Source organism: Babylonia areolata, chromosome 23, assembly GCF_041734735.1.
Source record: "Babylonia areolata isolate BAREFJ2019XMU chromosome 23, ASM4173473v1, whole genome shotgun sequence".
Classification (NCBI taxonomy): domain Eukaryota; kingdom Metazoa; phylum Mollusca; class Gastropoda; order Neogastropoda; family Buccinidae; genus Babylonia; species Babylonia areolata.
The window spans coordinates 2676382-2704256 of NC_134898.1; the positions used below are offsets into that span (position 1 = coordinate 2676382).

Consider the following 27875-nt stretch of genomic DNA (forward strand, 5'->3'; position numbering starts at 1 on the left):
CCAAGTGCATGCTGCGCATGGGACAATCGGTTTATCATCTCATCTGAACGACTAGCATCCAGACCACCACTGAAGGTCTAGTGGAAGGGGAGAAAGTACTGGCGGCAATGGGATTCGAACCAGTGCACTTAACATTTCCTCGCTTCCTATGGGGATGTGTTACCACGGGGCCAGCACTCCTCATCTTTTGTCTCCATTGTCCGTCCTGCTTCCTGGTGTGGCCTGGTTTTGTGTGGGTGCTGTGTCAGTGTGGCTGATCTGAACTGTGACCTACTTTGGTGTGTGCTGTGTCAGTGTCGCTGATGTGAACTGTGACCTACTTTGGTGTGTGCTGTGTCAGTGTCGCTGATCTGAGCTGTGACCTACTTTGGTGTGTGCTTTGTCGGTTTCGCTGATCTGAGCTGTGACCTACTTTGGTGTGTGCTGTGTCAGTGTCGCTGATCTGAGCTGTGACCTACTTTGGTGTGTGCTGTGTCAGTGTCGCTGATGTGAACTGTGACCTACTTTGGTGTGTGCTGTGTCGGTGTCGCTGATCTGAACTGTGACCTACTTTGGTGTGTGCTTTTTCAGTGTGGCTGATGTGAACTGTGACCTACTTTGGTGTGTGCTGTGTCAGTGTCGCTGATCTGAACTGTGACCTACTTTGGTGTGTGCTGTGTCAGTGTCGCTGATGTGAACTGTGACCTACTTTGGTGTGTGCTGTGTCAGTGTCGCTGATCTGAGCTGTGACCTACTTTGGTGTGTGCTGTGTCAGTGTCGCTGATCTGAACTGTGACCTACTTTGGTGTGTGCTTTGTCGGTGTCGCTGATCTGAGCTGTGACCTACTTTGGTGTGTGCTGTGTCAGTGTCGCTGATGTGAACTGTGACCTACTTTGGTGTGTGCTGTGTCAGTGTCGCTGATCTGAGCTGTGACCTACTTTGGTGTGCGCTTTGTCAGTGTTGCTGATGTGAACTGTGACCTACTTTGGTGTGCGCTTTGTCAGTATCGCTGATCTGAACTGTGACCTACTTTGGTGTGTGCTTTGTCAGTGTCGCTGATCTGAACTGTGGCCTACTTTGGTGTGTGCTGTGTCAGTGTCGCTGATCTGAACTGTGACTGGTGTGTAGTGTAACAGGCTGTCATGTACTGTAACCTGCTGGTGTGTACTGTAACCTGCTGGTGTGTACTGTAACAGGCTGTCGCGTACTGTAACCTGCTGGTGTGTACTGTAACAGGCTGTCGTGTTCTGTAATAGGCACTGTAACATACTGGTGTGTACTGTAACAGGCACTGTAACAGGCTGGTACATGTGTGTGTGTGTACTGTAACAGGCTGGTACATGTGTGTGTGTACTGTAACAGGCTGGTACGTGTGTGTGTGTGTGTGTGTGTACTGTAACAGGCTGGTACATGTGTGTGTGTACTGTAACAGGCTGGTACGTGTGTGTGTGTGTGTGTATGTACTGTAACAGGCAAAGAACATCATGCTACACGACAGAGCGTCAGCGTCAGACCCCATCACAGGCCTGTCCCAGAAGACGCATTATGGACGCCCGCAGTGGGACAGGGTGTTCGAGGAACTGACTCAGGACCATGCTGGGTGAGGCCATTCTCTGACTCTCTCTCCCCTCTCTCTCTCCCTCTCTCTCTTTCTCCCCCCTCTCTCCCCCCCTCCTCTCTCCCCCCCTCTCTCCCCCCTCTCTCTCCCCTCTCTCTCTCCCCCCCTCTCTCCCCCCTCTCTCTCTCTCCTCCCTCTCTCTCCCCCCTCTCTCTCTCCCCCCTCCTCTACCCCTTCCTCTCTCTCTCCCCTCTCTCTCTCCCCTCTCTCTCCCCCTCCCCCCTCTCTCTCTCCCCCTCCCCCCTCTCTCCCCTCTCTCTCTCTCTCTCTCCCCCCTCCTCTCTCTCCCCCTCCCCCCTCTCTCCCCTCTCTCTCTCTCTCTACCCCTCCTCTCTCTCTCCCCCCCTCTCTCTCTCCCTCTCTTTCCCCCCTCCTCTCTCTCTCCCCCCTCTCTCTCCCCTCTCTCTCTCCCTCACCCTCCCCCCCCCCCCCTCACACCCCCCCCTCTCTCTCTCTCTCAGTAATTTGGATTTAATTTGTTTTGGTTTTTTTAACATGTTTTTTCCAACAGTTTTGGTGAAACAGACATTGGTTTTTTGTTGTTGTTTTGTTTTTTTTCAGGTGGGTTGGTGTCTTTTTGTTGTTGTTTTGTTCTGTTTTCAACAGGCGTTGCTTGTTTTCCCCCGTCATAGGGGCGACGGCCTTAATGATTTAATCATCCATCTGTACCTCTCTCTTTTTTTTATTGTCTGTGTTGATTGCTTGCTGTGTCTTGTTTGATATGTTTCTGGTGGGTTTTCAGCCTGGAAATGGCCCCTGGTGCTTAGCAGAGCTGTAACAACAAGATTTGATTTGATTTGATGGAGGGTAGGATGGTGGGTGGGAGGGGGTTGGTAAACAGGTTTGTATGTAGGTGTTTTCATTTGCTTGTGTTTTGCTGTTGTGTTGGTTGGTTGTTTTTCCAAACTGGAAAAAAGGTTTTGATGGCTGTTTGTTGGGGTGGTGGGGGTTTACAGAATGCTTTTGGGGTTGTTTTATTTGTAGACTTTGTTCTTCCAGTTTCTATTTAGGAGTCATGTGTGGTGTGTTTCAGTTCTTAAGCTGAATAAAGTAGGCTCAAGCTGGTCAATTTTTTTAGGATATGGAGGATGTGTCTGTGTGTTTGTGTTAAGGTGTGTATGACTTTATATGTGGGGAGTGTATGATGTGGGATTCATGCTGTCACGGTTGTGGGGGTGACTGCGTATCGACTGTGCATTTCCTCGGGTGGAAACTCTGCAGGCATGACAGGGTTGTTGGGTTCAGGCACAGGACAGGCATCCGCTTTATTTGTTTTGGTTTTTGTTTGTTTGTTTGTTTGTTTGTTAACGAAATGCAAGCGTAGTGTAGGGTATATGGATCAGTCGGTACACTTGGACACTTCTGTGAAGATGAACTGAAACTGTGGTGTTACAGGCAGAAGGTGTGGGTGTTTTTCTGACGTTGATGTTCAGTGTGTGGGTGTGTTGCAGGCAGAAGGTGGGGGTGTTTTTCTGACGTTGATGTTCAGTGTGTGGGTGTGTTACAGGCAGAAGGTGGGGGTGTTTTTCTGACGTTGATGTTCAGTGTGTGGGTGTGTTGCAGGCAGAAGGTGGGGGTGTTTTTCTGACGTTGATGTTCAGTGTGTGGGTGTGTTACAGGCAGAAGGTGGGGGTGTTTTTCTGACGTTGATGTTCAGTGTGTGGGTGTGTTACAGGCAGAAGGTGGGGGTGTTTTTCTGACGTTGATGTTCAGTGTGTGGGTGTGTTACAGGCAGAAGGTGTGGGTGTTTTTCTGACGTTAATGTTGTCTGTGGGTGTGTTGCAGGCAGAAGGTGTGGGTGTTTTTCTGACGTTAATGTTGTCTGTGGGTGTGTTGCAGGCAGAAGGTGGGGGTGTTTTTCTGACGTTGATGTTCAGTGTGTGGGTGTGTTGCAGGCAGAAGGTGTGGGTGTTTTTCTGACGTTAATGTTGTCTGTGGGTGTGTTGCAGGCAGAAGGTGGGGGTGTTTTTCTGACGTTGATGTTCAGTGTGTGGGTGTGTTGCAGGCAGAAGGTGGGGGTGTTTTTCTGACGTCAATGTTGTCTGTGGGTGTGTTGCAGGCAGAAGGTGGGGGTGTTTTTCTGACGTTGATGTTGTGTGTGGGTGTGTTGCAGGCAGAAGGTGGGGGTGTTTTTCTGACGTTAATGTTGTCTGTGGGTGTGTTGCAGGCAGAAGGTGGGGGTGTTTTTCTGACGTTAATGTTGTGTGTGGGTGTGTTGCAGGCAGAAGGTGTGGGTGTTTTTCTGACGTTAATGTTGTCTGTGGGTGTGTTGCAGGCAGAAGGTGGGGGTGTTTTTCTGACGTTGATGTTCAGTGTGTGGGTGTGTTGCAGGCAGAAGGTGTGGGTGTTTTTCTGACGTTGATGTTCAGTGTGTGGGTGTGTTGCAGGCAGAGGATGTGGGTGTTTTTCTGACGTCAATGTTGTCTGTGGGTGTGTTGCAGGCAGAGGATGTGGGTGTTTTTTCTGACGTTAATGTTGTCTGTGGGTGTGTTGCAGGCAGAAGGTGGGGGTGTTTTTCTGACGTTGATGTTCAGTGTGTGGGTGTGTTGCAGGCAGAAGGTGGGGGTGTTTTTCTGACGTTAATGTTGTCTGTGGGTGTGTTGCAGGCAGAAGGTGGGGGTGTTTTTCTGACGTTGATGTTGTGTGTGGGTGTGTTGCAGGCAGAAGGTGGGGGTGTTTTTCTGACGTTGATGTTCAGTGTGTGGGTGTGTTGCAGGCAGAAGGTGGGGGTGTTTTTCTGACGTTAATGTTGTCTGTGGGTGTGTTGCAGGCAGAAGGTGGGGGTGTTTTTCTGACGTTGATGTTGTGTGTGGGTGTGTTGCAGGCAGAAGGTGTGGGTGTTTTTCTGACGTTGATGTTGTCTGTGGGTGTGTTGCAGGCAGAAGGTGGGGGTGTTTTTCTGACGTTGATGTTCAGTGTGTGGGTGTGTTGCAGGCAGAAGGTGGGGGTGTTTTTCTGACGTTGATGTTCAGTGTGTGGGTGTGTTGCAGGCAGAAGGTGGGGGTGTTTTTCTGACGTTGATGTTCAGTGTGTGGGTGTGTTGCAGGCAGAAGGTGGGGGTGTTTTTCTGACGTTGATGTTCAGTGTGTGGGTGTGTTGCAGGCAGAAGGTGTGGGTGTTTTTCTGACGTTGATGTTCAGTGTGTGGGTGTGTTGCAGGCAGAGGATGTGGGTGTTTTTCTGACGTTAATGTTCAGTGTGTGGGTGTGTTACAGGCAGAGGATGTGGGTGTTTTTCTGACGTTGATGTTCAGTGTGTGGGTGTGTTGCAGGCAGAAGGTGGGGGTGTTTTTCTGACGTTGATGTTCAGTGTGTGGGTGTGTTGCAGGCAGAGGATGTGGGTGTTTTTCTGACGTTAATGTTGTCTGTGGGTGTGTTGCAGGCAGAAGGTGGGGGTGTTTTTCTGACGTTGATGTTGTCTGTGGGTGTGTTGCAGGCAGAAGGTGGGGGTGTTTTTCTGACGTTGATGTTCAGTGTGTGGGTGTGTTGCAGGCAGAAGGTGGGGGTGTTTTTCTGACGTTGATGTTCAGTGTGTGGGTGTGTTGCAGGCAGAAGGTGTGGGTGTTTTTCTGACGTTGATGTTGTCTGTGGGTGTGTTGCAGGCAGAAGGTGGGGGTGTTTTTCTGACGTTGATGTTCAGTGTGTGGGTGTGTTGCAGGCAGAGGATGTGGGTGTTTTTCTGACGTTGATGTTCAGTCTGTGGGTGTGTTGCAGGCAGAGGATGTGGGTGTTTTTCTGACGTTAATGTTGTCTGTGGGTGTGTTACAGGCAGAGGATGTGGGTGTTTTTCTGACGTTAATGTTGTCTGTGGGTGTGTTGCAGGCAGAAGGTGGGGGTGTTTTTCTGACGTTGATGTTGTCTGTGGGTGTGTTGCTGGCAGAAGGTGGGGGTGTTTTTCTGACGTTAATGTTGTGTGTGGGTGTGTTGCAGGCAGAAGGTGGGGGTGTTTTTCTGACGTTGATATTCAGTGTGTGGGTGTGTTGCAGGCAGAAGGTGGGGGTGTTTTTCTGACGTTAATGTTGTCTGTGGGTGTGTTGCAGGCAGAAGGTGGGGGTGTTTTTCTGACGTTGATGTTCAGTGTGTGGGTGTGTTGCAGGCAGAAGGTGGGGGTGTTTTTCTGATGTTGATGTTCAGTGTGTGGGTGTGTTGCAGGCAGAAGGTGGGGGTGTTTTTCTGCGGGGCAGGCCAGCTGTCCACCACCCTGCACAAGCTGTGTAACCGCCACTCCTCCTCCCAGGGCACCCGCTTCTTCTACAACAAGGAGCACTTCTGACTCCTCCCCCCTCCCCCCTCCAGGATGTGGCTCTGTGGACACGCTGTTGGTGTTACTGTAACTCTGTGGTCTGTGGATACACTGCAGCTGTGGATCATGGATACACTGTAGCTGTGTGGATCATGGATACACTGTAGCTCTGTGGATACACTGTAGCTCTGTGGATCATGGATACACTGTAGCTCTGTGGATACACTAGCTGTGGATCATGGATACACTGTAACTCTGTGGTCTGTGGATACACTGTAGCTCTGTGGATACACTGTAGCTGTGTGGATCATGGATACACTGTAGCTCTGTGGATACACTGTAGCTGTGTGGATCATGGATACACTGTAGCTCTGTGGATACACTAGCTGTGGATCATGGATACACTGTAGCTCTGTGGATACACTGTAGCTCTGTGGATACACTGTAGCTGTGGATCATGGATACACTGTAGCTCTGTGGATACACTGTAACTGTGTGGATCATGGATACACTGTAGCTGTGTGGATCATGGATACACTGTAGCTCTGTGGATACACTGTAACTGTGTGGATCATGGATACACTGTAGCTGTGTGGATCATGGATACACTGTAGCTCTGTGGATACACTGTAACTGTGTGGATCATGGATACACTGTAGCTGTGTGGATCATGGATACACTGTAGCTCTGTGGATACACTGTAGCTGTGTGGATCATGGATACACTGTAGCTCTGTGGATACACTAGCTGTGGATCATGGATACACTGTAGCTCTGTGGATACACTGTAGCTCTGTGGATCATGGATACACTGTAGCTCTGTGGATACACTGTAGCTGTGGATCATGGGTACACTGTAGCTCTGTGGATACACTAGCTGTGGATCATGGATACACTGTAGCTCTGTGGATACACTAGGTGTGGATCATGGATACACTGTAGCTCTGTGGATACACTGTAGCTCTGTGGATCATGGATACACTGTAGCTCTGTGGATACACTGTAGCTGTGGATCATGGATACACTGTAGCTCTGTGGATACACCAGCTGTGGATCATGGATACACTGTAGCTCTGTGGATCATGGATACACTGTAGCTCTGTGGATACACTGTAGCTCTGTGGATCATGGATACACTGTAGCTCTGTGGATACACTGTAGCTCTGTGGATCATGGATACACTGTAGCTCTGTGGATACACTGTAGCTGTGTGGATCATGGATACACTGTAGCTCTGTGGATACACTGTAACTGTGTGGATCATGGATACACTGTAGCTGTGTGGATCATGGATACACTGTAGCTCTGTGGATACACTGTAACTGTGTGGATCATGGATACACTGTAGCTGTGTGGATCATGGATACACTGTAGCTCTGTGGATACACTGTAGCTGTGTGGATCATGGATACACTGTAGCTCTGTGGATACACTAGCTGTGGATCATGGATACACTGCAGCTCCGTGGATACACCAGCTGTGGATCATGGATACACTGTAACTCTGTGGATACACTAGTTGTGAATCATGGATACACTGCAGCTCTGTGGATACACTAGCTGTGGATCATGGATACACTGTAGCTGTGTGGATCATGGATACACTGTAGCTCTGTGGATACACTAGCTGTGGATCATGGATACACTGTAGCTCTGTGGATACACTAGCTGTGGATCATGGATACACTGTAGCTGTGTGGATCATGGATACACTGTAGCTCTGTGGATACACTGTAGCTGTGGATCATGGATACACTGTAGCTCTGTGGATACACTGTAGCTGTGGATCATGGATACACTGTAGCTCTGTGGATACTCTGTAGCTCTGTGCATATGTTTTCTTTTCAGTTGTCCATTTTTAGAATCTGCCAGAGACACATTTATTGCCCTAATGCTTACCAAAGCCCAAGGAGTCTTTAGATCTGGGTTATTTATGTTCTCTGCAAATGCTGACACTGTCCAAAACTTGTGCCTTTATCTTTTGAAATAAGAGACAGTGCGCTGACATGGGGTGTTTAAAATAAATGCTGATGATAGGATTGATAACCCTTTTACAAGGGGCAAAGGCCTTTGCTTAATAGACGATTTGTATTCATATTCCATGGACAGGCTCCTGTGAATGCCTTTTTGAAGTCGTTGCAGTAAGCTGGGCTGGAAGCGGCGACATGTTTTGATGTGATGTACTTACACTGTTGAAGTGAATGTAGGTACATTGTGTGCTAAGACCACAAAGGGGCCTTCTTGTTTACAGGGTTTCCTGTCATGGTGTTTGATGATGTATGCGTGAGGTCCAGTTTTATTTTTCTACACAATTTTTTTTTTTTTATATATCATCAAAGAATGATATAAGTGTTGACAAGCATGTGTATGCATGTGTCAGTGTGAATGTTAGTGTGTGTGTGTGTGTGTGTGTGTGTGAGGGAGAGAGTGTGTGTGTAATTTTGTTTGATGCCTATCACTTTTTATGTGTTAAATGCTCAGTATGGAAAGAACCACAGTTCCAATGCATGTATGTTGCCCATGTGGTTGTGTGATTTTACAAATTACACATCACTTTCTTGGATCACTGTTCTTATGAACTTAAAGGTTGATACACTCCCAAAACATATCCAATCCAGGCCAGAAAATGAGCAAGAGGGGAAGGTGGGAGGGAAAACGTGGTGACAGTGGTGTGATAAAAGTACAGGAGTTGTGTTGGGATGAAGGTACAGAAGTTGCTAAGTTATGACCCATAATTCTGACAGTCATAGTGTGAGACTAGTTTTATGTGCATGGTGTGGTGAGTGTGCGTGTGTGTTGGTATGTTTTTGAACCAGCTCAAACGTTATCATCAGAAAGTCATAACATTCCCTCCCCTTTAGAAAAAAAAAGGAGAAAATATACAACTGGGCTTTTTGCTATTTTTTCTAATTGTGATATTGATTGTGTAACATATCAGAGATGCTTCATTCATTTCTGTGTTTTTACTGGGCATGGTTACAGCCAATGGTGAAACCACTTATACATGGAGTTTATATCACTCTTTGTTTTCGAACAACTTGATACTTTTGTACATTTTGATTTTATTTCTTAATGTAAAACAATGTGCGGTTGACTTGTTCAAGAAACGGTTTGCTCATATTTTCTACATATTTTCATTTTCCTGATGCAGTGTATTCTACTGTCTCCATTTTGAATTGTCAGTGGTAATAAACGCGTCAAAGACGAGATGGCCAATCATGTAAGCAAGTAATTCCAGGCAGCCATGCAATACAAAAGAAAGCCACAATGAGGCTTCTGATAAATCAGAAATTTGACAAAAAACAAGAACGCCAGAGAATCGACAGTCAGAAAATACGAAAAAAACTTAGCCGTATGGAGAGCACAGGAACAGGAGTCATAATGGCTGCCGGAAAAAGAGGGCGCTAGCCAGCGGGACAAAGGGGAGGTTACCTACTTCTGGGAGGTTATCGGCCGTAGTTTCGTTTTCTCCGCATAGGCGGATAGTAGTTTGCACAGGCAGGAATGTCAGACCCCTGCCGGAGTCTGCACCAGTTGGGTCACGGTAAGTATGTTATTTAAACGTAATTTTAGATAGAAAATTTCCGGTCTTGGGTGTCCCAGGGATTCTTTCTCCATAATTCTGGGAGGGGGGGGGTCTCCAGACTGCTTTCAGAGGGTCACTCTTGTGCTGCATATTCTGATCAAATCTGTGGCTACATATACACACAAAGGCAGGCATACCTTCTGGTCATTATCATCCAGGTTTCTGGGCCAAGGAGTTGTGAAGGGAAACAACTCCATAGCCGACCAAAGCTGTGTTTAAAGGCTGTTCACTCTCGATGTGTTTATTCTGGGAATGTTTAGAACGTCCCAGGTACCTGCTTTATGAATTTGTGGTGTATCCTTTCCGTTTTCAGTGTGTCAGGGACGCATAAATATTTATACGTTACTGGAATTCCTGCATGAGATGTGGTTAACATGGTGTTCAGCCAATGACAACTGATTTGATTATCATCCTGTGAATATTGTCAGTCAGAGTGATCATCAGTTTAGTCTGCCATCAGTTCAGTCACCTTTTTTTCGTATAATTATTTCAGGTAAGTTATAAAAGATCACTGACCATCAGCTGTCTGGAGATAAAGTCCCTGGTTTAGTGATATTTGTCTGGATATTGATCATGTTTGGCATGCATGTATATGGGTATGATTTTTTTTAAATGTTATTTATTATGTATGTACACTTGTCATTATTATGTCATGATGATAAACCTATTCTTCAGGACATCATACCTATAAAGCACAGGAATCACTTTTGAAACATGCATGGAAACTGATTTGCGAGAATGTCAGTATATTGAAGTATTTCATGTATTGTCATTTCATGTTGGTGTAAGTTATTCAAGCTTGCCATACGAGATTAAAAGTGGTTTCTGTGGCATTCAAGAGACACTACGATAATACTGCTACCATTTTCTGTACAGTCCATTCAAGGTTATTTCATATTTATTGAGTCTGAATTATGCATTCATGTTGCAACCAAGCACTAACTGCAGATAAGTCTGGTCAGATTTAGTTCCATCTGTGCAGACTTCATACACCATGAGTTTTGTATGAACACTTTCAAATAAATGAAAATCAGCAAGAGTTCACTTTCTTTGTGTATATTTTTAAAGGGGTCGTGCAACAGTTTGTTGACGCACAGTTTGTGAAGTAGTCCTGGTATGAACTGGATCATACAATATCTTTTAACTCTTTCACACCTGTACAAAGACAGTGGAGTCTTGTGTTTAATTTCTGGAGATGACCACACTGAAGTGCAGGTTAACAGATGCAATGCAGAAACTTGCAAATAATCATTTTCTTTGAAACCAGAAATATTGCTGATAGCTTTATCCAGGATCTATCTGCAGCTTTTGGCTTCATACACCCCAACAATAGGGCTGGTTGTAATTTATAATACCTTGTCAAGTTTAGTTTCTTTGAGGCGTGTAGATAGGAAAACAAATACAAAAATACATAAATTAATTGTAAATATATGATAGTCAGTCGTGTCCAACTATGACCATCAGAACAGCAGAGGAGGCAGCTGCTGTTCCGACTATTTGGGCTAGAATTTGATTATAGTGGAGAGCGTCTTGCCCAAGTTACATCCCCACTCTCTCGGCCAAGAGGGTTTTAGGATAGTCAGCGTTGGGATGATTCCCAAAGGCCAACTAACCACCCAAGGCTGCAGCACTAAGAGCCAGTGCAATTTTACCTCCTAACTAGTTTGAGAGTCATGGTCCTTCACAAAAGACTAAGCTGTAACTGATTTCCCAATTGTAAAGCATACAGGCAAACGCACTCATACACAGATGGACAAGGAGACAACCAAATTAGGATCATATTCACATCTTGACATGAATTCAACATTCAATGTTCAACAAGACACTGCATGAAAAAACAGAATCAAGAACACGGTGACATGTTCTGAATACCAGCAGTATGGTCTTATTGTTTTGAGATACACAATGTCCATCTTTATGTACAGGCATTTCATGGTTACTGTATAACATCCAGTTATGCTGAAAACCTTTCAAACATTTACAGAAAGCTACACACAACTCTAGTGTGCTGAATTTTTTAAAATATTTAAAAAAAATTTTTTAACTGTGTACTTTCACGAGGGAATGCTTTTAGTAAACATTCTACTTGTGTCAGAGAGGGAGATATTTCTGAATGGTCTCCATTCCACAGGTAAGATTTGAAAAGACAAACAGCTCAATGTGGTTGATAGCTGAGACTCAATCTCTTCTGTCCCAAACACAATTTCTCCCCTATCCTGTCTAAATCAAGAAGAAAAAAAAAAGTATGAAAAATTGAAGACAGTCATAATCAGCAGCCCTGCATATTATTACATGACATTCTGTTTCATCAACATTTTCACCAAAACAAAATATTCAGTCATTACTGCTATCATGTCAAATAACACCTGTACAATGCCACTGAAAAAACAGAGAGAATAAAGTCACTTTTGAAATTTGTGGTTTTTATCATTCAGCAAGCTTGTCGAACTAACCTGCACACCCTTTCATACGCAATGCTTTTCAAATCACCCCACCCCACCCCATCCCACCCCAAAGTTATAAAACTGCACATTAAAAGATACGCTGACCATCAGAAAACATTAAATATCAGATCTGAACACATGGATGAACACACTCTTTGCACAGTTCTGTTCATCAACACACAACAAGATCATCATGATACCAATATATTTTTTTTCTGAGCAAACATACAAACTGCATGTCAACAACAAAAACATTTACAGAGAAACTTAAATATGGAAAAACATGGAAATAACCAAAAAGTCTTGTTTCAAAATTAAATTTACCTTGATCAAAATAGGAATTACAATCAAAAGTGTACTGATTCCTACAAAACATGAAAAATATTCTGGTGGGACTTCACTGAAAATGGCCAACACAGTGCCAGCAGGTCTGCGTTTGTTACAGAATTCCTGGCATTCAATCATATTTGTAAAACTGGGAGGCTCACCACAAAACTCCCACTCTGATAACTTCTCTTTCAGACAGTGAACAGGAGTACACACGCTGAACAGTGAACTAACTGCACTCTAACTGCCACCAAAGGTTGGAATCATCTCAAGTGGACCACTTATCTCAGCTCTCTGGGATTTAGATCAGTTTTATTCAAAGCACTTTCCTGTTTGCTTTAAACAATTAGAGAAATTTCTCTGGGCTCATTCAAATGCTCATCAACAGATAAAATAAGTTACTTAAAAGCAAACAAATCACTGGTCACCCTTCCCTGATCACCACACTCAAACCAATCAAATATCAGGTAAACAAAAACAGAAATGTCGGAGTATTCATCTTATATCAAGACTGGTAAGAAATACTTTTCCCGCATGTTAGATTTTTTCAAATAAATTTGTGTACTCGCTAATCTGAAGGACTGCAACTTTGGACCTTAGCTGAAGATGACATGATCTGATACACAGATCTGGACTGCTGATAAAACCATGTTCCAGTGTGTGACAATGATCAGCAGTCAGCATTCCATCAAGGTGACGTGGGGAGTCCATAACAGCCACAGCATTCCCATGACCACAGTGTGACACTGGTGAATGTGAGGCGACAAAGCCACAGTCGTTTGATACTGTTGCTTATAGTCCAGCCCACTGCATAGGCCATGTCAGGAGTGCCCAATATATATATCAAAATCAACTGTCTTTGAAATAAAACTGTCATGTCCGAAAAAAACAAACAAAAACAAACAAACAAAAAAACACCCTGCAAAACAACACAATCCATGACATGTTATCTTCCCCACTAACTTCCTGAAGGACCAGGCTGTACTGAGGACGTCAGTCCTTCTGCTTATCCATTATCCCAGATTACAAAAGAAGGGGAGGATAATTTTCTTTTTGTTGTTTTTTTATAACCCACCTGAAAACCACACAAAAGTTGAAAAAGAAGAAAAAAAAAAAGACCAAATGGGCAAATAACTCTGCAAATTGGAAAGGTACTGCACATTCCAATGTTTACAATACCACTTTCTATTTGTCAAAGCAAAACAGAATATACAGTACATTACAGACTGCGTAAAAGAGAAGAAAAAAAGTGTCAAGGCTTGCTGGAAAAATAGAAAGGGGAATGGACTGGGAAGGCAGAAAAAGCAGACAACAGTGAAAGAAGAAAAAAGGCAGAAACAAAGAGAACAATAGAAAAGAGGAAATTTCTAGCACAGAATTTTCAGAAGGTGGGGATGCTATTTCTGATTTATACTGAAAGACCCCTGACATCTCACAGGGGCAGTCCAGGTCACTACGATCCTGCAGGTTTGTGGCATACACACACACACACACATACACACACACACACAAATGTATGCACATACACACACTTAAGCACACACATACACACACAGGTCCATAATTAGTGGGGATGAAAAACTAAATCAATTTTGGTCCATTCATTTTCAACAGGTTTTAGGATTAACTTTAGCATTCATTGACCAAAGTTACATCAAAATCAGTTCATGAATGAACAAATTATAAATGTATTCACTGAAATCGTCAGTATCAGACATCAAAATCAGCTTTTTCCAATAACTAAGTTATTTTTTGTACAAATGGGATATATACACACACACAACTCGAGCTTCACGTCATAATCTTTGGGTTCTGTATTTTTCTTTACCCACCAGTGCCAGCCAATACCAAACTCAAGATCCTCAGATTGATAGTCAAACGTTCTACCCTACATGGCAATGGCACCTGTCTGAACAGGAAAAATGACATGTTCACACTCAACCTGTACCATGCATTTCTATCCCATAAACTTCCAACATACTCCACAAGACTGTCACACAGCATCAGGCTCACAATGCAAAGCAATCCAGAAACACTGTTCCACACATTCCACCGCCTCAAAGACATTCAACACCAGCTTCACCAAGATGCCTGTCATTCTTGTCTGCTCCAACAAATCCCTATCAAGGAAAAACAGCACTCCTCAAACACTGCAGAGGTTATCGCAGAGAGGCAGTGCAGTGAACGAAACACCTCAAAAATAAGTGACTGTGGGATCAGGACCTGCACCCTCGGACCTGGTTGGGCATTTCATCAGCCCTCACCCAGCCTGGAGTTAGATAACATTTTGGATGAACCTTTAAAAAACAAACACAAAGGCACATGTTTGTGACATATACAGAATGGAAGAGTGCAGCATGCACTTAATCACGTTATTGCATTTAACCCAATATGAAAGGTTATTGTCATTATCATTTATCATTGCTGCTGTTCATCTAGCCTGCCACAAAGACCCAAATCAGGGCTGAACAGTGTCATTTCAGCTGGTACAACTTAAAGAACAACTCCACCGCCCCCCAAAAAAGGACAAGAAAAATAGCACCAGTATAACCAATAAAAGCACATAAGCCAAAGACACAGCAACTTCTGATGTTCACAATTCTAATTTTTGCCAAAGAATTTTTTTTTTTTTTTGTAATCACAAAAAGAACCCTGACCAAAAACATAACAATATAAATTAATATCAATAATACACAAAATTATATGATTAACAGGCATTTAAAACCATAAAAATTCCAGTGGGTAACTCACATGTTGCAGATCATATGCAACCCCCCACCCCCACCCCCCAAAAAAGAAAGAATGCCAAATAATCAAGTCCAGAAAAAGACAATAATTTTTCAAGGCTTTCTCACTCTTAACATCTAGCTAAACAAATACAGGTAAATGAAGTGATCAGCGAGGCAGGAAAATATAGAACAGAAAAAAAAGAAGAGATGACAGGAAGAAAAGGACAAAACCAGAATCAGAGGATCTTTCCAGCATAGAATTCCAAGAAAGTGGGATCATTTTTTTTTTTTCCATAACAGACAGAGCCCCAAGCATCCCTGCAGAGGTATGAAATGACCTGACACAGCAGAAAAATAACTGTTAACAGGTGGGAGATGGAGGGGGTGGGATGGTTTACATTGTTCTGCTGTGGGGTTAAGTTTATCACACAATGCATTCTCTGTCTGGATAATGGAAAACAAAAAAAATCTGATTCCACTGCTGCACAACCACTGCATATGACGGAAGAAGAGAAGTATGAATCTGCTGCTTCATGAGAAAACAAAGACAAACATCAAAAAAAAAAAAAACAAAAAAAAGAAGAATTGAACGAACGAAACACCCTCCTTCAGACTCTGCTGTAAAACATCAGACAAAATTTGGAGTCAACCGACAAAGTATTTCCAGACAAAATTTGGAGTCAACTGACAATTTCCAGACAAAATTTGGAGTCAACCGACGAAGTATTTCCACAGAAAATGACAATGTTATTAAAGTTTACCACAGACACATAAACATTATATATCAATTATTATATGTATACAGACAGACACACACAGAGAGACAACCGAACACCAGGTTATTACATGGACTCACATTGTTTACACAAGTGAGTCAAAAATGTTTATCTAGACTTACTACAGAACCCACCCAAACACCTTTACTTCCCATATCAACTGTTTCCAGAGAAATAAAAAAAAGTTAAAACTTAGTTAAATCAATTGTCTCTTCCATTATGTATTTTTTTTCTTTTTCCGATAAACCTTTGACTATTGAGGAGAAAAAAGATTTGGTCTAGATTGCCAAGGAAAAATTACTTGTGTTCGCATGTTTGCTCATGTGGGCGTTTTTTGCTTGTTTAGTTTTTGACACCACTCTTTTAGATTCTATGGCATGTGTCAAAGATGCTTGCATACATGTAAACATTTTTTCAATGCCCCCAGGAGGAACATGAAATAAACTTTTTGCCTTGTGCTACCTTGAACTTGAACCAGCCATTCTCATTTTTTATAATGAGATCTATCTCTGTCTCTAGAAGATCTGCCCTCTTCTCCAGAATTAGTACCTCTGTCCTTGGAATGACGTCTTTGTCTGCTTCCAGATGATCTGTCTTTCTCACGTCTGGAGTGAGATCTGTCCTTAGAATGTGAGTCTTTTTCACTTTTTGTAACACCCCTTGATGGCTGCTGTCTAATAGAATCTGGGTCTCTGCTGCTTGAAGTATGAGGCACTGGGCTGGACTGAGAGTGAGAGGCCCCTCTTTCAGGCTGTCGGTGAGACTTATGGCTACTCTGTCTTTTGTCATGTCTGTCTGCTGAATCAGATTCATATCTGCCACCATGTCTTCTTTTCTCACTGTCAGAATCTTTCTCTCGGCGACTTTCAAGTTTTGATTTTGAGTTCTTGGAATCTGAAGGGCTTGCTGCTCTTGCTGAAGAACTGTAATGAGATGTAACAGGTTTCTCTCTGTCATGTGATCTCTTGTGACTTGTGCGGTCATGTTTTGAGCCATGACTTTGCTTATCTTTACTCCTTTGACCAGAGTGTCCACCAGAGAGATCTGAACCATGTTTATCTTCTCTGGGAGGTGAACTGTCGTAAGATCTGAAACCTTCTAAATGTCTTTTCACATATAATTCATCTCTGTGCCTTGCTGCTGATTCAGGTTGGCCAGATTTCTGCTGACGAAGTCTGTGTCTGAGGTCTGTGCTGGCCAGAGCTCTTCTGCTGGCTGTGCTGCTGACTGCAGGGCACTGGACTTGTTCCTCTGCAGAGTGATGTTCACTCTCACTCCCAGGGGACATGTCAACAAAGCTGGAGTCACTGGATTCGTGTCGACTAGAATGGGTGCCACGAACTGGGGAGGACCTCCTTTCTTCTGCCTTCCTGCGTGCTTTTATACTCAACACGCACCGGATGATCATGTGATGTTGATCTGTGAGAATGCCTGGCTTGTTGGTCTTGTAATTCTAAAGATGAACCATACTGCTTAATGTTCTGAATGCCTTCTGAAGCTGCTGGTTTGTGCCATGAGTGAGTGGGCATGTGTGGTGCTTGTGCATCCGACTCCCTTGTATCACCTCCTGCCATTAAACCACTTGATGCCTGCAACATATACTCAGGACGGAGCATACTTGGTCCGGCAAAATCGCTTGTCCGCTTAAATTGTCCAGGCGGCTGCACATTTTGTTCCACAGCACCACACTCCAAGCTACTGGCACTGTGCAATTCACCAGTTTGTGTATGAAAACTTTTATCATGTCTGGAATCAACAACACCTCTCCCTCTGCTGCTCTGAAGACCCCCTCTTCCGCGTCCCCTTCCAGGAAAACCACGACCTCGGCTGCTCATCGTCTTGCCTCGACCTCCCCTCGAACCCCCTCGACCTGATTTCCCTCTGCCCATTTGCTTTGCTCTGGGAGTCTTTTTGAACTCATTTCGCCCCATTGCTGTTACGTTATACATGCCAATGACACGCTGCATTGCCTCCACCATGTCGATGTCATCGGGAATTATTACCATGCGGATCTTCCTTCCTTGAACAAGCAAACGTTGGAGTTGTTTTGGACGGCCACCAACGATCAGTTCGCAATTACGCATCGTGACATCCATGGCAGCACTTACTGATTCGACAGTTCCTTTCACGTGACACTCATTTCTCAGTTCAATTTCTGTCTCAACACCTTCCAATGCCTTCAATAGGCAACACAAAGTTCTTGTGTAGAAGAATTTGTCTCTGGCGGTTGTCATTTTCGATTTGCAGATGGGAGTGACGTGCTCCTTGTCAAATGACCGGTTTGACTATATACTTAGTGTAGCTATGCACAAGAGGAAAAGTGTGTAAATGATTTTATGCGCACAGCACAAGGCATGGGAAATGGCAATTTATGCAACCAAAGAGCTAAACAAACAAACAAACAAAATATAGAGAAGCGTTTGTGTGTGTGTGTGTGTGTGTGTGTGTGTGTGTGTGTGTGTGTGTGTGTGTGTGTGTGTGTGTGTGTGTGTGACATCGGTTAGCGCTGACACCTAAACAAGAAGGCATTTGGAAAAAAAACAAAAAAAAAACAAGAAAGTTCCTCAACGGACAGCTTTTTTATTTGTAAAGAAGAAGAGGAGAGTCCAGAATAGAAAAGACAAAAGGCGCGTTAAAGTGTCATTAATTGTTCATTGTTGTTGTTGTTGTTGTTGTTGTTGTTTTTAGGGACCCGCCGCCTGAAGGCATCCTTCAACACTGATTTACTCAAATATATGCTGTAGATGGGGAGACTGTTCCACAATGGAATGATACCGACAGAGGAAGAATGTAACTATCTGTACATGATTCTAAGGCATACGATATCACAATCAAGAGTGTATTTAGTAGAGGCGACTCGATCCTTCCTCATGGAGTTTCTCAATTATTTGTGGCATGGCGCTTGTAGTTGACAGTTGGTGGTGCTGTGAAAGGGTACTTAGCTTACCGAGCCTCAGAACCGTGGGTCTGGAGGGAGGTGGGGGCGGGGGGGGGCGGGGGGGGGGGGGTTATGTGTCACTGATTTATCTGTGTGTGTGTGTGTGTGTGTGTGCGTGCGTGCGTGCGTGTGTGTGTGTGTGTGTGTGTGTTTTATGTGTGTGAGTGTGAGTGTGAGTGTGAGTGTGTGTGTGTGTGTGTGTGTGTGTGTGTGTGTGTGTGTGTGTGTTTGCTTGCTTGCTTGCTTGCTTGCTTGTTTGCATGTGTTATCGCAAGTGTGCAAACTTGTGTGTGTGTGCGTGTAAGGCTCCTGTGTGTATATTCTATTGGGTTGAATGCAAATTCTTACTCTCTGACAATATAAAAAACGTAGTTTATGGCCTACTTGACGGTTGTAATGGTTATCTTTTAAGAAAGTAAGATCATAAGATTTCTATAGAAATGTACACAATATCTCTTGCCATATAGACTGGTGTTCAACTCAATTTATCGTATAAAATATTTTTTCATGTCAAATCCGAAAGCGGAAGTAACAACAAGATGGCGCGAACGTACTTCCATCAGAGAGGGATGTCTGCGACCACAAGACAAAAACCTTGAACAGCTTTTTCCATATATGCTGTTTAACACCAGTAAAGCCGGTACAATCATGACTGACGTTGTTCTTACCCAGATTATCCAGTTTTCTGTTATGGATTGTGTGGTGTCTGACAATTGTCGCTACACGATGTCATTGCGCAGAGAAGCCAGTGATCTCGTCAACAAGTTTCTTATGGTAATCATACTTCTCCATCGGTTATCCATTGATCCAGGGATCTTGATGAATCCGTGGATGTCAGCAGCCTACACTGCAATGATATAAAACATAATGACAATAATCCCTTCCCATCTCCTATCCCAAATCACGTCTTAAGTTGAGTGTGGATGTTTGTACCCCTTCAGTGCCACGGGGAAAGCAGTACTGAGTAGAAAGTGGTGTTTCAGGTAACAAATCATCATCCAAAACAATGAGCCTAAAACTGAGAAAATGGTCTGGAGATATACCACTCTTGATAAACTGTGTGAATTTTCAGCCTTCCAGAGCTATTTCCCTTCTGATGACGTCATCAGTGACGTCACTATGCACCTACGTAATACGTTTAAGGCAGTCAAGGGGTTTTAAAAACAACCAGACTTGATTCAGATCGACTGAGCCCTTATGGAATGCACCTCCACACACATTTTACATACCACCCATCTCTCTCCTCCCAGCCTTACCCCTCCTCTTGTGCTGGCTTGGATTCTGCTGCTGACAGGCAGCTGCCCAGCAGATGTGTGTAGTATTTATAGATTTGTCTGAACTCAGTGAAGACTCCTTGAGAAACTGGAACTGTCTCCACCCTCACAGGTTAAACATATGCAAAGACCATTATCCTTTGTGTAAATATTTGCATGTCTTGTATGAGCAAGTGCAGGTGTTACAGATACCACAATCCGTATCTGTTTTGTTAGTTATGGTCATGGGCATGAAAAGCTTGCACACATCTTACAATGGTCTATGGTGACAAAATACAGGGTAAAAGATGGACACAAAATGCAAGTCCACCTGTAGATTAAAACAAGTGATTTTGGGGGTTGATGCTTACACACGCAGAAGCCCACAGGTCTCACAATTGCCCTGTACATCCATGTTGTGAACAATGCGTGCTTTTGTTAGTGGGCAGGTAACAGAAACCAACAAACAAGCAAACTGACCTTTTCAGTGGAGCATTGAAATCTCTGTAAAATGATCTATTTAGATATTACTGATCTCTTTGTCCACCACAGTTCCAAACCACTTTTCATCCATGCTATGAATGATGTGTGTGTGTGTTTGTGACACTGCCTGTGAGTTGGGTGAGTGGTCTGATGACATGTCTGTCTGCAGTGAGTGTTTAAATTGTTTATTATTACATCATTTACACTTTAATAAGTTTTGTACACGTAGCTCTAGCTCTTTGAACTCTATTTGAGAAATGGCGCAGAATAGTTCAGTAAGCATTCATTATTTCTTTTGTTCACTGTTATCATTATGATTTCAGACATTTGGCTCCAGCAGGGAGATGGACACTGACAGACTGTGCACAGCGATAGAGGAGCTGTGTGTGGAATTACAAAAGTGCTTAACGCGCTGCAGAAGTAAGTGATGACGTCAAAGTCATGGTTTTATTCAGACTTGGAGAGTGTGCTAGTTATCTGAATGAAAGCCTTTACCATGAGAAATGACTAAGGAGAGCGACAATGCATTGTATGAAGACTTTGTTTAGTAGCTGTTTATTTCAATGTGACTCGACGGCGACAATAGCCGAGTGGTTAAAGTGTTGGACTTCCAATCTGAGGGTCCCGGGTTCGAATCTCGGTTACAATGCCTGGTGGGTAATGGATGGAGATTTTTCCGATCTCCCAGGTCAATATATGTACAGACCTGCCAGTGCCTGTACCCCCTTCATGTGTGTATGCAATCAGAAGATCAAATACACACATTAAAGACCATGTAATCCATGTCAGCATTCGGTGGGTTATGGAAACAAGAACATACCCAGCATGCACACCCCCCAAAAATGGAGTATAGCTGCCTACATGGCGGGGTAAAAATGGTCATGCACATAAAAGCCCTCTCATGTACATACAAGTGACTGTGAGAGTTGCAGCCCATGAACGAAGAAGAAGAAGACAATGTGACAAATAGACTTGTGATAGACACAAGATAAGTCTTATAGTTATACATAGTTATACATGTATTGATATTCAGTGATATTGTCTAGATAATTAACATGCATAGAATAGAATGAAAATGTTTTCTTTATGGAATAATGGATTTATTAGATTTTCTATATTTATCTCAGGTTGTATGATAACTGGAAATGTTTCAATGCCTTAATTGTTAGCATCCTCCTCCACCACATTATTATCATTCTGCTAATACTGTTTTATGTGTTTTACTTGATGTTAAACTCACACTGCACAATACAGTACAGTACTGGAAATAGTCATATTATTTTCTGTTCTAAATCTGTTTTATTATGTTCATTAGTGTTATATAATATTCTATTCTGCAGAGTGTCCTGAAAGTCTGGAATCATAGTGATTTCTTTCATCGTCATTTTCTATTCAGGGTGATGAAGATGTCTCTGACTATAGAGTGACGCATCAAATTCTAAAGGGAATGGCAATAGCGATAGGATCTGTAAAAAATAAATGAATAAAACAACAGAAGTCATTTTGAACAGGTTCTGTCAAACTATTATGAACAAATGTTCATTCTTACCATGATTCCAGACTATAGTGACACCGTGTGTTGTGTTGTATTGCACTGTGCAGGTCTGCCCCCTGTTGCCAGTGGCACTGTGCTGGAAGTGATGGTTCAACACAACCTGCTGTTCGCCAGATTCCTGAAGGCGCGGTGCTCACAGTCTGTCCACCATCGTTCACATGTCCTCCCTGCACACGCACCCTCCCTCCTCTGGTCTCTGCACAGAGGTGAGGGTTTATCGGTGTTTGTGGAACAAAGGTTTAATTCTGGAGGTCAGACAGAAAGGCATGTTTTTGTTCAGTACGGTACATGTGGCCTGTATGAAGAGAAGGTAGAATGTTATTTAAAAAAAATAGAATACATTTCAACACAGCTTTACATGTATGTATAAAAAGTAGAATTTTATTTCAAGTAATCGAATACATTTCAGCACAGCTTAACATATGTTCAGAAAACAGAATTTTATTTCAGATAACTAAATTATTTTGAACTCTGCCTTGCATGTCTCAAAACAAATGCATTACAACTCTGTGAAAGTTACAGTCTCCACAGTTGTTCCAGCTTGTATCACAGCCTTCAGTCCCAAGTTAAGATGACCCTATGGTCAGGTGAAAGGCGGTGCCATGGAGCAGTTGGTGAGGCATTGGACTTGTGACCCAGTGCTCACCAGTGATCAGGGTTCGAGGCCCTGTTTCGGCATGGTGTTGTGTCCTTGGGAAAGGAACTTTACTCTGATTTTCCTCACTCCACCCAGGTGTGAACGGGTACCTGACTTCACCCAGGTGTGAATGGGAACCTGACTTCACCCAGGTGTGAATGGGTACCTGACTTCACCCAGGTGTGAATGGGTACCTGACTCCACCCAGGTGTGAATGGGAACCTGACTCCACCCAGGTGTGAATGGGTACCTGACTTCACCCAGGTGTGAATGGGTACCTGACTCCACCCAGGTGTGAATGGGAACCTGACTTCACCCAGGTGTGAATGGGTACCTGACTTCACCCAGGTGTGAATGGGAACCTGACTTCACCCAGGTGTGAATGGGAACCTGACTTCACCCAGGTGTGAATGGGTACCTGACTCCACCCAGGTGTGAACGGGTATCTGGCTTAGGGTAGGGAAGGTTGAAATAGCAGGAGAGGACTGGGCAGTGCCTTCCTATTATGCACAGTGAATGTGGTCTAACCCTGTGTTTGGCTTGGAAATAAACATAAGAAAAACGTGTTGCTTGGTCAGTAGATGCAGCAGGAAAAGAACCTGACCAGGTGACTGCAGTCCACAGGTTCACCGAGAGGTCAGGTCAGCATTGCTGTAGAGCCCTGTATTGGAAAGTCTCAGTGTCTACAGTTTCACTGCGAGGTCAGGTCAGCATTGCTATAGAGCCCTGTTTTGGAAAGTCTCAGTGTCTACAGTTTCACTGGGTAACCAGGTCAGCATTGCTATAGAGCCCTGTATTGGAAAGTCTCAGTGTCTACACTTTCACTGGGTAGTCAGGTCAGCATTGCTGTAGAGCCCTGTATTGGAAAGTCTCAGTGTCTACAGTTTCACTGCGAGGTCAGGTCAGCATTGCTATAGAGCCCTGTTTTGGAAAGTCTCAGTGTCTACAGTTTCCCTTGGTAACCAGGTCAGCATTGCTATAGAGCCCTGTATTGGAAAGTCTCAGTGTCTACAGTTTCCCTTGGTAACCAGGTCAGCATTGCTATAGAGCCGTGTATTGGAAAGTCTCAGTGTCTACAGTTTCCCTGGGTAACCAGGTCAGCATTGCTATAGAGCCCTGTATTGGAAAGTCTCAGTGTCTACAGTTTCACTGGGTAACCAGGTCAGCATTGCTATAGAGCCCTGTATTGGAAAGTCTCAGTGTCTACAGTTTCACTGGGTAGCCTGGTCAGCATTGCTATAGAGCCCTGTATTGGAAAGTCTCAGTGTCTACAGTTTCACTGGGTAGTCAGGTCAGCATTGTTGTAGAGCCGTGTATTGGAAAGTCTCAGTGTCTACAGTTTCACTGGGAAGTCAGGTCAGCATTGCTGTAGAGCCCTGTATTGGAAAGTCTCAGTGTCTACAGTTTCACTGGGTAGTCTGGTCAGCATTGCTATAGAGCCCTGTATTGGAAAGTCTCAGTGTCTACAGTTTCCCTGGGTAACCAGGTCAGCATTGCTATAGAGCCCTGTATTGGAAAGTCTCAGTGTCTACAGTTTCCCTTGGTAACCAGGTCAGCATTGCTATAGAGCCCTGTATTGGAAAGTCTCATTGTCTACAGTTTCCCTGGGTAACCAGGTCAGCATTGCTATAGAGCCCTGTATTGGAAAGTCTCATTGTCTACAGTTTCCCTGGGTAACCAGGTCAGCATTGCTATAGAGCCCTGTTTTGCAGTCTTATTGTCAGCATGGTGATCATTTCACACGGGATGTGGGAGATTGGAATCCAGACTTGGAAAAAGAGAAAGGCATTTTGTCGAGAGTGATAGACTGGGTACAGAGAAGCAAAAAACGTGAACCTGAAAAGAAAAAAAAGAAGAAAAAGAAAAAGATAAGACAAAAGTGTTGGAAACTGGGATCATTCTGTTTGTTTCCGTACATTTGATTTATGTATTTGTTACATTATTTGTTTGTTTTTGATCTCTGTGTTGTGTGTGTGTATGTATGGGTTTATATGTGTGTGTGTGTGTGTGTGGTGTGTGTGTGTGTGTGACCACAGTGCAGCAGACAGTGGGTGTGGGCGTGACCCGTGACGACAATGGTCTACAGTGTCCCACAGGCTGTGTGCAGGAGGTGGGCCCTCTTCTGTCGTCACTCCTCCACACCCTCCCCTCTGTCCACAGTGAGTGCTGTGTGTGTGTGTGTGTGTGTGTGTGTGTGTGTGCGTGCGTGTGTGTGTGCATTTGTGTGTGTGTGTGTGAGAGAGAGAGAGAGAGAGACTGTGTGTTTTGTGTGTGTGCATGTTTGTGTGTATATGTGTAAGAGTTTGTGTTTTGTGTGTGTGTGAGAGAGTGTGTGTATTTTGTGTGTGTGTGTGAGAGAGTTTGTGTTTTGTGTGTGTGTTTGTCGAGAGTGATAGACTGGGTACAGAGAAGCAAAAAACGTGAACCTGAAAAGAAAGAAAAAAAAGAAGAAAAAGAAAAAGATAAGACAAAAGTGTTGGAAACTGGTTATGAAAATGTAGATATACTTGAAAAATTAGAATTGAAATTTTTGAAACGCTTGTTCAAACTGAACAGAAATACTATGACCCAAATTGTTTATGGAGAAACTGGTATTTATCCAATTAGTGTGTTAGTGAAAATGAGATTAGTTCGATTTTGGACCAGCTTAGTAATATCAAACACAGAAAAATATTCTGGGAAAATATATTTGATATTACTTGACTTATATCGAAATGGTATTTATTCTTCAAAATGGATGAGTTGTATCAGACAAATTTTAATAGAAGCAGGGTATGACTGTGTTTGGGATGGTCAATTCTTCTTGGAGAGGGAATCTTTCTGCAAGAATGTCAACATTGTTTTGAGAGATAGTTTTCAAAATCTATGGAGACATGCTCTAGAGGCGAGTAGTAAATGTTTGTTTTATCGAAATTTCAAAAGTGGATTTGGTAGAGAAAAATATATAAGTCAAATGCCTGATAATTATGTTATCAGCTTCTTCAGATTTCGAAGTAGTAATCATAAGCTGGAAATAGAAACAGGGAGACACAAAGGCATACCACGAGAGTTACGATTTTGTAAGGTTTGTAACATGTCTGTGATTGGTGATTAGTTTCATTTTATAATGGAATGTCCCAATTATGATCAGTTACGAAATAGATATGTTCCTAAAAAATATTTGTCTCCAAAATCGGTTTTTAATTTTTGTAATATGCTCAAAGGAGGCAAAAAAGTCATTTTAGCTGTAAGTAAGATGATTAGATTTGCAAATGTTGCCTAGTTATACTTTTGGAGTTAAAAGACATTTGTGTTTTCTCAACTTTATGTGACATTGTTGTGTATTTGGAAATGTTTGTTATGGGCACGAAAATGAGTATTTTGCAGTAATCCTCCATACTCCAATAGGAGTGAAAGGATAATTAAAACTTGAAACTTGTGTGTGTGTTCTTGTGTTTGTGTGTATATGTATGTGTGTATGTGTGTGTATGAATGTATGTGTGTGTGTGTGTGTCTCTCTCTGTGTAGATGTTTGTGTGAGTTCATGTGTGTAAGTACCTACAAGAGTCATGAGTCGTGAGAGTACACAGAACACACTGTCGACAGATCTGGAACTGAGGCAGTGTGTCGTGTGTGTGAGTTTATATGTGTAAATGCCAACAAGAGTCTTGAGTCGTGAGAGTACACAGAACAGAACACACTGTGGACAGATCAGGAACCGAGGCAGTGTGTCATGTGTGTGTTAGTGTGTGTAAGTGTCTACACGAGCCCTGTTAGTGACAGTACACAAAACACACTGGACAGATCAGGAACCTAGGCAGTGTGTCATGTGTGTGTCGTGTGTGTAAGTGTCTACAAGAGCCCTGTTAGTGACAGTACACAGAACACACTGTGGACAGATCAGGAACCTAGGCAGTGTGTCATGTGTGTGTCGTGTGTGTAAGTGTCTACAAGAGCCCTGTTAGTGACAGTACACAGAACACACTGTGGACAGATCAGGAACTGAGGCAGTGTGTCGTGTGTGTGTAAGTGTCTACAAGAGCCCTGTTAGTGACAGTACACAGAACACAGTGTTGACAGATCAGGAACTGAGGCAGTGTGTCATGTGTGTGTCATGTGTGTAAGTGTCTACAAGAGTCATGTGTCGTGACAGTACACAGAACACACTGTTGACAGATCAGGAACCTAGGCAGTGTGTCATGTGTGTGTCAGTGTGTGTAAGTGCCTACAAGAGTCGTGAGAGTACACAGAACACACTGTGGACAGATCAGGAACTGAGGCAGTCCGTCAGCCTGCTGGCCTGTCTGTGGGCCCTGCTCACCCTGCTGGAGGAAGGAGCATCGTCTCCCTTACCCTGGTTGTCTCCCCTGTCAGAGTGCCACACCCCGGATGACAGGGTAACGAACACGCAGTGTGGAGTTTGTGATGCGCTGTTGTTTCTTTCTCTTGTAGTTTGTAGTTGGTCGATGGTCTGGAATCTTTTTTTTTTTTTTTTTCAGAAGGATTAGTGTTTTATTCAGTGTTAACTCTTGCGCAGCAATATTCCCGCAGTGTTAGAGAAAGGGTGTCATGTGAGAGAACAGATAAATGGTTGTGCCACTGTTTAGTATTATTTTTTTTCAAATATTGTTACTATTATGTTTGTTTTTTTATAGTTCATATGCTTTGTGGCATGCTTGTCTGATTGTCTGAGTAAGGTTTAACTCACTCAGTACGGTCAGTCCTCTCTTCTCCTCTACACAAACCCCTCGGATGTCCAGTGGGTGTCTGAATGACCCAACCTTTAGCTTCCGTCATCAGAATTGTGGTATTCTTTGTCAACATTCACCTCTTCAGTATAAGAGCCTTTCACTTGCAATATTTTGATGATGGTAATTGGGGTGAAACGCTGTTAACGTCGTCTCTTTCGCCGTTCGTATGGAGAGAGTTAATCAGGCTTCCTTTGCTACAGCAGCATGGCTTCAGGTTGACATGTGTCCGTACAGCTGTCCATGTATCTGTATTTGTATTTGTATTTCTTTTTATCACAACAGATTTCTCTGTGTGAAATTCGGGCTGCTCTCCCCAGGGAGAGCACGTCGCTACACTACAGCGCCACCCATTTTTTTGCATTTTTTCCTGCGTGCAGTTTGATTTGTTTTTCCTATCCAAGTGGATTTTTCTATAGAATTGTGCCAGGAACAACCCTTTTGTTGCCGTGGGTTCTTTTACGTGCGCTAAGTGCATGCTGCACACGGGACCTTGGTTTATCATCTCATCCGAATGACTAGCGTCCAGACCACCACTCAAGGTCTAGTGTAGGGGGAGAAAATATTGGCGGCCGAGCCGTGA

The 27875-nt window shown here is 43.5% G+C and overlaps 2 protein-coding genes across 2 annotated transcripts in view; both read left to right on the forward strand.

The window, feature by feature from the left end:
- LOC143297844 (NADPH oxidase 2-like) overlaps window positions 1–6156 on the forward strand; it is a 39898-nt gene extending 33742 nt beyond the window's left edge. Inside the window, exons 15-16 of the mRNA XM_076610363.1 lie at window positions 1453–1580; window positions 5749–6156. Coding sequence (XP_076466478.1) covers window positions 1453–1580; window positions 5749–5869 — 249 coding nt within the window. The 3' untranslated portion in view covers window positions 5870–6156. The remainder of the gene's footprint in view (window positions 1–1452; window positions 1581–5748) is intronic.
- A 13030-nt stretch (window positions 6157–19186) lies between these two features.
- The window catches only part of LOC143297884 (uncharacterized), a 50987-nt gene continuing 42298 nt past the window's right edge, over window positions 19187–27875 (forward strand). The window contains exons 1-5 of the mRNA XM_076610411.1: window positions 19187–19411; window positions 20697–20793; window positions 21976–22134; window positions 24602–24724; window positions 26811–26941. Of these exons, the coding sequence (XP_076466526.1) occupies window positions 19253–19411; window positions 20697–20793; window positions 21976–22134; window positions 24602–24724; window positions 26811–26941 (669 nt within the window). The 5' untranslated portion in view covers window positions 19187–19252. The remainder of the gene's footprint in view (window positions 19412–20696; window positions 20794–21975; window positions 22135–24601; window positions 24725–26810; window positions 26942–27875) is intronic.